The 9,410-nt window shown below is 36.3% G+C and overlaps 1 protein-coding gene across 1 annotated transcript; it reads left to right on the forward strand.

Moving 5' to 3' along the window:
- Positions 1-1,149: 1,149 nt before the first annotated feature.
- hspa5 (heat shock protein 5) lies at positions 1,150-8,978 on the forward strand. Its single transcript, XM_084415358.1, has 9 exons — positions 1,150-1,298; positions 1,949-2,098; positions 3,234-3,465; positions 3,581-3,718; positions 3,798-3,910; positions 4,447-4,837; positions 5,776-6,013; positions 6,810-6,977; positions 8,086-8,978. Exons 2-9 carry the CDS (start codon positions 1,983-1,985, stop codon positions 8,646-8,648), a joined length of 1,959 nt encoding a protein of 652 aa, XP_084271484.1. The 5' UTR covers positions 1,150-1,298; positions 1,949-1,982; the 3' UTR covers positions 8,649-8,978.
- The last annotated feature ends 432 nt before the right edge of the window (positions 8,979-9,410 follow it).

The raw sequence follows: 9,410 nt of genomic DNA on the forward strand, positions 1-9,410 counted from the left end.
TGACCAAATGAACCAAGTGAACCGAACTACTTGAATTTCTACTCTGGGACTTTCTATGAAAATATTTTATTGTAAAAAACAAAACAAATCTATATTGGAATCATATTTTACTAGACACAGCAATGTTTGAAAATCAGAATTATTTCCACACACTAGTATTCAGTGAATGACATGATGACAGTATTACCCTGTAAATAAATGTCACGGTTGGTGTATATGAAATGTAGATACAAATACAAAATGGTAAATTGTAAATAAATTCAGAAATGTATATTGATCAAGTTAATTGGTCAAACATATGTCAAAAACCCCACTAGATCAATTAATGCAGTAATACTAGTGTAATTTTGACTCACTTGAAACATACTGAAAAACACTGTCAGGTTGTTCCTCATCATTGCATCATTACATGACACAGAAATTAATTTGTTTTTGTATGCAGATAGTTTTGCTAATACTCTGCCCAACGAGTCACCGTCCAAACCACAGAAATATAATTGTGAATGTGCCATATTTTAACACACACAGATTCTTCATTGACCCTCAATGGTTAAATAAGCTGAATATTATAGTGTTTGATAAATGGTCAAACATTTTTGTACGAGGCAAAACTGTATAATTTATCATAGTCTCAGTAAAGTGAGTTTCTCTTATTATGACACTGTTCTCACACCATAAACTAATTTACACTCAAATCAAACTTTCATGTCCATATATTAATTGTATTAGTTTTGCAGCGATGCAATAAGGAAGATATTACACAATTTCCCTCGTTTGAAAATGAATTGACTGAGATCTCCATATATTCCAAGCCTAAATGCTTATTTTGAGAACAGTAGAGTCACGTGCCAATGTATATATGTATGTAAAATGTGTAAACCCGAGTTTTTGATGAAAGACTCTCGAACTATTTCAATTTCTTGGCCAGGTTCAAATGCGACCCTCCTCCATCCAGAAGCTTCGCAATCTGACTGACACTCGCGTAGGCCAATCAAATCGCTCCAGTTCGCCTCATCTGATGACGTCTCCGCCACCCGTACGTGTGCAAATCAGCATCAGCCAGCGTGCAACGCTCAGCCAATGAGCGCCTTCCAACGAGCTGCTCTCTGGCCAATAGCGAGGCTCCACGACGGGGAAGCGGTGACGGCTTATATACAGGCGAGCGCAGCGCCATGAGTTACATTTGAGACAGAGAGAAAACACGAGAAACACAGAGAGAGAAAGAGACAGAGACAGACAGCACATTCACTGCGATCAGCCCACGCCCTTGAGATTACTGCTTAATACTGCTTTATCAGGTGAGAATTATGGATATATGTGTTCTCTTACGAAACCGCTTTAAAGATAACATTGAGCCATTATGATTGGATAGACTCGAGAAATGGATATTCATTAGATAGTAACCGGCGAAACAATGTCTTTATCTTAAATATGTTTCGATATGTAACGTTATGTGTTTTTACATTTTTAAGGGATTTTGAGTGTATACTACAATAATAACAACAACAGTAATATTAATATTTAGAGTATATTGTAATGAGTATTTGATGATCAGTGATTTGGCAGCACGAGGTTGAACAGGATACTGACTGTACGTGAATATGATTTATTCATATGACCATCATATCTGCTTCTGATGTGTGTTTTATTTTTGTTATGTTTTATTTTGAAAATGGTGTCCATTGTTTTGCATTGATAAATGGCCTTTAATTATGGTTTTAGTGTTCTCTCATTACTTTCACTTGAGCTGCAGCTGAATCCAGTGCATCAGTTCATGCCATTTTGGGTTAAAATATCTAGAACAGTACATTGAGTTTTTGCATGAAGATGTAATGCTTGATTTAAAAAAAGAAGAAAAAATAGGCCAGTTTTCCAGCCAGTGAGTGACGTTTGCTGTGCTCTGTACTGCCCTGACCTTTGACATTCATGTTTGATGTATTCTTTACAGGAATTGGTGAATTTGAGCCCAGATCTGAGCCAGAATGCGCCTGCTCTGCCTGTGTCTGCTGGTGGCCGGCAGTGTGTTTGCCGAAGATGATGATAAGCGGGAGAGTGTTGGGACGGTGGTGGGAATAGACCTCGGGACCACCTACTCATGGTGAGAATGAGCTTCAATTCATATGTAGTCAATCAAAGTGATTTCCAAGACAAGAAAAATACATCTATTTTATTTTTTTAACACACACACACACACATATATATATATATATATATATATATATATATATATATATATATATACATACATATTTATAAGTTATTTCTATATTCAACTAGAATAAATTATCTAATTATAAAATAATATATTTAATAAAGAATACACATCATTTTATATATAATTGAGATTTTTATTAATTTATACGTCTTACTCAACTAAACACAAAATGTATAACTATAAAAATAACCTATATTTATTTAATATATATTTTTATTTATTTAAAATGTATATACAACTTTCAATAAGTATTTAAATGTATATGTAATAGAATAAAATGTATAATTATAAAAATAATATATAAAAAAAACACTCCTTTTTTATATAATTTTAATATAATTTTAATAATTTTAATTCATATATATTTGAATTAAATGTTTTATTAATTTATATATATTTTTATTTAACTAGAACGAAGTATTTTATTATAAAAATATTTAATAAAAAATATATACAGTATTTTATACACTTCACATATTTATCATTTTATATAATGGTTTTATTACATTTGTATTTTATAAAAATTTTATCTTTATGTAAATATACAAAATTTTTAGCTTAATTTAATGTTAATATGCATATTTATTTAACTTGAACAATATAATTATAAAAGCATATATTTAATAAATATATATACAATTTTTTTATATATATATAATATAATATAAATATAAATAAATAAATATATATATATATATATATATATATATATATATATATATATATATATATATATATAAATAAATAAATAAATAAATAAATAAATAAATAAATAAATAAATAAAATGTTGTATATATTTTTATTAAACGTAAACAACATTTATATGCATGTTGAAGTATATTTATGTTGAAGTGTGTGTATATCTATATATCTATAGATCTTTATTTTTTAACTGTATATATTCCCGCACGCTTGCTCGGCTTTAAAACGCTCCTGGATTATGCTCTATAATAAGCATAATTCTCTATAATAAGCATAATGCCGGTGTCCTCTTACGGTTTTGTGGTGTTTCCTCAGCGTTGGAGTGTTCAAGAACGGCCGTGTCGAGATCATCGCGAACGACCAGGGGAACCGCATCACTCCCTCATACGTGGCCTTCACCACCGAAGGAGAGCGTCTCATCGGAGATGCTGCGAAGAACCAGCTGACCTCTAACCCCGAGAACACGGTCTTCGACGCCAAGCGTCTGATTGGACGAACGTGGGGCGACTCCGCCGTGCAGCAGGACATCAAATACTTTCCCTTTAAGGTACAACCGCTGTTGAGCCAAAGCATTTAACTTGGCAAAGTCGACTTGCGCCAAAAGAGAAACCCTTTTCATTTTCGTGTGAACGCTCCCTTTAACTCCTGCTTCCTGTCTCCAGGTGATTGAGAAGAAGAACAAGCCTCACATCCAGCTGGACATCGGCTCAGGCCAGATGAAGACGTTCGCGCCGGAGGAAATCTCCGCCATGGTCCTGACTAAGATGAAGGAGACCGCTGAGGCGTACCTGGGAAAGAAGGTAACGTTTTGATAGTTAACACTCAGAGGAAAGCGGAGGTAGTGAACTCGACGTCTGATTGGTTGTGCTCCTGTTAAAGGTCACGCACGCTGTGGTCACGGTTCCCGCTTACTTCAACGACGCTCAGCGCCAGGCCACTAAAGACGCAGGAACCATCGCCGGTCTGAACGTCATGAGGATCATCAATGAGCCGTGAGTTTCAGTGCATCACGTTTAAATCCACATCAGTGGTATTTTAGTATCATTAAAAAAAAAAGTGTGTTAAAAAAAAGTTTTATTTATTTTACATTATTTATTTTTGATACATAAATTAAAAAAATATTTTATTTATTTCTTATACATATATAAAACATTTTTCTATACATATTTAGTAACTTGTATAGTAGTAATTTTTCACTATTTAAAATAAAATATTTATAGTTTTTATTATTCCTTATATAACTTTTTTTTTTATTAAAAATATTTATTTTATTCAGTTTATATAATTTTTTTTATTGTTTTGTCACTTTAAAAAAAAAATCCATATTTTATTAATTTGATTACTTCAAGTTTAACTAAAATTTGAAATGTTGATTTTAGTCATTGTAGTAACCTTTTATTTATTTTTTTTTACTGAAAAGTTGTTAAACTGAAAAAATAAAAGCAACATTTCAAATGTAGTTAATTTATTCTATTCCAAGTACCAAGCGTGTGTGTAGCTGTAGTGAACGCTGATGTTCTCTCCACAGAACGGCGGCTGCGATCGCGTACGGTCTCGATAAGAAAGACGGAGAGAAGAACATCCTGGTGTTCGACCTGGGCGGCGGCACCTTCGACGTGTCCCTGCTGACCATCGACAACGGCGTGTTCGAGGTGGTGGCCACCAACGGGGACACTCACCTGGGCGGAGAGGACTTCGACCAGCGCGTCATGGAGCACTTCATCAAACTCTACAAGAAGAAGACGGGCAAGGACGTGCGCAAGGACAACCGGGCCGTGCAGAAGCTGCGGCGCGAGGTGGAGAAGGCCAAGCGAGCGCTGTCCGCCCAGCACCAGGCCCGCATCGAGATCGAGTCCTTCTTCGAGGGAGAGGACTTCTCCGAAACACTGACCCGGGCCAAGTTTGAGGAGCTCAACATGGTGAGAACACACTCCAGTCTATACCAGATTAGAGGATTAAAAGAAAATTTTAAAATAATACTAAAATTAAATTGAGAACTAAAATTAAAGTTAAATTATTAGAACTAAAAATTAAGTTCTCATCAAATATTATATATCTTTAGTTTAATATTTCTATTTAGTTTATTCATTTATTATGTAATTAGTACTAAATTACTAAATAAGTCAATAAACTAAATAGAAATATTAGAAAATTTAAAATAAAACAACTAAAATGTATAATATTAATATTTTTATTTCCTTTTAGTTTAATTTCTATTTAGTTTATTCATTTGTGTAATTAAGTACTAAATTACTAAATAAGTCAATAAACTAAATAGAAAAATCAGAAAATTAAAAATAAAACATAAAATGTATAATATTAATATCATTTTTATTATTTCCTTTTAGTTTAATATTTGTATTTAGTTTATTTTTAAGTTCTGATTTACAAAAAAAAATAAAAAGAAACTAAAAAGAAATATTAATCTAAAAGGAAATTGAAAAGAAAACTAAAATATAGACATTTCATTTTGTTTTCATTTCCTTTTAATTTAAAAAATATATATTTTGTCTATTTTTTTCTTAAGTACTAAATTACTAAAACGGAGATAAAAAATAAACTAAATAGAAATAAATTTTAAAAAAGCTGAAAGGAAATAAAAAAAATAAACTTTCTCTTTTCTCATCATTTTTATATATATATATATATATATATATATAAATAATATGCACATTTATAATTTTGTTTAACCTATTCAACTTTAAAACTAATAAAAATCACAAGTCACAGAATTATTTAACAAAAACTTGTATATTTATAAATATCAAAATAAAACCTAATTCCAAATATGAATAAATACTATAGTATTTTACTAGCGACACTGAAGTAACCCTGTCTGATGTGTGTGTGTGTGTAGGACTTGTTCCGCTCCACCATGAAGCCGGTGCAGAAGGTCCTGGAGGATTCGGACCTGAAGAAGACTGACATCGACGAGATCGTGCTGGTCGGCGGATCCACTCGCATCCCGAAGATCCAGCAGCTGGTGAAGGAGCTGTTCAACGGCAAAGAGCCGTCCCGAGGAATCAACCCGGACGAGGCGGTGGCGTACGGAGCCGCGGTGCAGGCTGGGGTTCTGTCCGGGGAGGAGGACACCGGTGAGTCCGTCTGCAGATTGTGAATGGGTCGCCTTATTTATCAGAGCTTTTACACGTCCGCACTCAATCGTCCAATAGGGCTGCACTATATATCGAAATATCACAAATGTATATCATCACAACGGCTTGCAATAACTGCAGTCATGAAGAAAAGACAGAAATCACTCGCTCTCTCGGCTGAACAACTTTTGTAGCTTTAATAAGAATCAGGATATATGTAATTCATACAGTGAAAACTAAGCAGTGTTTTATTTTTACATTTGATTATTCAATTTGTGTTTAATAACCCTAATGTAGGATAACCTGAACCCCTGACCCCCGAGGTTTACACTGATGTTAAAATAACACTTCTGATATACAGTAAAACACTGCTGTTCACTGTCAGAAGCTGTACGGATGTTTTACTGTCACAAAAAGAATGTGAAACACGTATGAAGGTTATATTATATTAAAATATATTTTAAAGATAATTTAAGCTTATTTTACACACTTTAAGCATTATCATATCGCATTATTTAATGAGTTATCGCATTTTTCTTTAATATCGTGCAATCCTATCGTCCAATCAGATCTGTTCCGAGATCCAGGTTAAGTCTGTGTTCCTTAGCTTTCATTTCGAGTTTTGCTATGGTGACAGTGTTAGGCACTGGTCAACTGTGGTGGTTTTAAACGTGCTATACAAATACATTGGAACTTTAATATGAACAATAATCCAGTTAAAAACATCTTTGCCAGTCAAACAACCCTTTTTTTTGTGTGTGTGTGAGCTGGTTAATGACTGAACTGTGTTGATCAGGTGAACTGGTGCTCCTGGACGTGTGCCCTTTGACCCTGGGCATTGAGACCGTTGGAGGAGTGATGACCAAACTCATTCCCAGGAACACCGTCGTTCCCACCAAGAAGTCCCAGATCTTCTCCACCGCTTCTGACAACCAGCCGACCGTGACCATCAAAGTTTACGAAGGTAAGCCGACGATTTCAGCGTCAAAACTCACTGTATCTTAACGAATTACAGCAATTACAAACATGCGTACTCATTACAGGTCATATTTTGCTACATTTTAGGCCGTTTCATAATCCGTCTTTAATCCCTTCAGAATCGGGGATACCTCTATATTTTCTGGGATTTTCTCCATAATGATCATTAGAGGATATTTTGCGGAGTGTGTTGTGTTGGTATCCTGGCAGGTTTAGGACGTAAGAACAGCAGAGACATAAATCATCTTTTCCAATAAGATTAAATAGATTTTTACCTTTTATGGGCATTTTTATTTTTATAAACCTAATTAAATGTATGCATCTCTTGTATCAAATTCTTGCATTAAATCAAATTCTATTATAATAAGACACAATAGACTGACAGACTTGCGCTGCACATGTTGCACTGAACCGTATTTTTCTTTTTTGAAGTGATTTCAATTCATATTTCAAGTTATTCAAACCCATCATGTTGAACTGAAGTGTGTGAAAGCTTGTTTCCGCCACAGAGTGAAAAATAAAAAAGGTAATTGCGACTTTTTAATCTCACAATTCTGACTTATCTCAGAATTGCGTGATATAAAGTTGCAATTGCAGGTTATAAAGTCAGATTATGAGATATAAAGTCGCAATTGCAGGTTATAAAGTCAGATTATGAGATATAAAGTCGCAATTGCAGGTTATAAAGTCAGATTATGAGATATAAAGTCGCAATTGCGAGAAATTTACTTGAAATTCTGACTTTTTTTTTCTCCGAATTGCATGTTTCTCGCAATTCTGACTTTATAATACGCAGTTGGGAGATATAAAGTCAGAATTGCATGATATAAACTCGCAATTATGTGTTATAAAGTCAGAATTGCGAGAAATAAAGTGAGAATTGTGAGAGAAAAAGTTGCAATTATCTGTGACGGAAACAAGCTTCCATAGAAGTGTCTCCACTGAGCTTTAATAAAGTAGCCAAATCTTCTTCTCAAACCGATAACATTAAAAATGAACCGATATCGGCGGATACCGTGTTTCTAAAGTGAGGGACACATTTGATGATGTCAGATCACATGATTAATCAGTTCTCTCTCTCTGTGTGTTTCCAGGTGAGCGTCCCCTGACCAAAGACAACCACCTTCTGGGAACCTTTGACCTCACCGGGATCCCCCCGGCCCCTCGTGGCGTCCCTCAGATCGAGGTGACCTTCGAGATCGACGTCAACGGCATCCTTCGCGTCACCGCCGAGGACAAAGGCACCGGAAACAAGAACAAGATCACCATCACCAACGACCAGAACCGCCTGACGCCCGAGGACATCGAGCGCATGGTGAACGAAGCCGAGCGGTTCGCCGACGAGGACAAGAAGCTGAAGGAGCGCATCGACTCGCGCAACGAGCTGGAGAGCTACGCGTACTCTCTGAAGAACCAGATCGGGGATAAGGAGAAGCTCGGCGGGAAACTCTCGACCGAGGACAAAGAGGCGATCGAGAAAGCGGTCGAGGAGAAGATCGAGTGGCTGGAGTCGCATCAGGAAGCCGATCTCGAAGACTTCCAGGCTAAGAAGAAGGAGCTCGAGGAGATCGTTCAGCCTATCGTTAGCAAGCTGTACGGCAGCGCTGGCGGGGCGCCGGAGGAAGGCGAGGAGCAGGGAGACAAGGACGAGTTGTAGACGCGCAATGACAACATGGAGATGTACATACTGAACATTTTTGTACGTAGCCGCCGGCCGTGACGCCGCGAATCTCTTCGGGGAAAGACTTGTGTTAAAGAGTTGGTTTTTTTTCTTGTTTTCTCTTCACTCCGGTGGAGATTTAGCCTGGTGTCGAGGCTTGATGCTGCTATTCTCAGGCAGTTCTGGGAGGGGGGGGAGGGAGGAGGAGGCGGAGGCGGAGGGGGTTCTGGGTAAATTTTCATGTGACATGCAAAAGTTATTTATTGAAATCTGGCAAACTGTAGAAGATATTTCTACCACATTAAACAATAAAAGTTTGATACAAAATGACCTTGTTTGTTTTGTGTGTGTGAACGTGATGTCACCAAGTACATGATGTTCCTGGATCAACATTCAGCCAATCAGATCCGAGGGACGAGTTCACAGTTTGCAGCAAGAGTTAGTGCTTCAACGCACATCATTCTGTTATTCACCATCATTTCCCTGTGATTTCAGGGAGAGGTTATGGGATGAGTTTAGGGGAAGGATTAGGATTTAATATGTACAGGAATGTTGATCCAGGAACATGACTCGGCAAAATCTGTGAGAGAGTGTGTTTTTGTGTGAGGGAGTGTGTGTGTGTGTGTGTGAGTGAGAGAAAGCGTGTGTGTGCGCGTTTTTGTGTGTGTGTGTGTGTGTGTGTGTTTTTGTGAGAGGGAGGGAGTGTGTGTGTATGTGTGTGTGAGTGAGAGTGTGTGTGTGTCTCTTGAATTCAAATGT

The sequence above is a fragment of the Rutilus rutilus genome (genome assembly GCF_951802725.1).
Source record: "Rutilus rutilus genome assembly, chromosome: 7".
NCBI lineage: Eukaryota > Metazoa > Chordata > Actinopteri > Cypriniformes > Leuciscidae > Rutilus > Rutilus rutilus.

Excerpts from the sequence above, each read along its gene's own strand:
- hspa5 (XM_084415358.1), top strand. The coding sequence starts at position 1,983 with ATGCGCCTGCTCTGCCTGTGTCTGCTGGTGGCCGGCAGTGTGTTTGCC. Across the intron at positions 2,099-3,233 it reads CTCGGGACCACCTACTCATG|CGTTGGAGTGTTCAAGAACG; the intron begins GTGAGAATGAGC and ends GTGTTTCCTCAG. Across the intron at positions 3,911-4,446 it reads ATGAGGATCATCAATGAGCC|AACGGCGGCTGCGATCGCGT; the intron begins GTGAGTTTCAGT and ends TTCTCTCCACAG.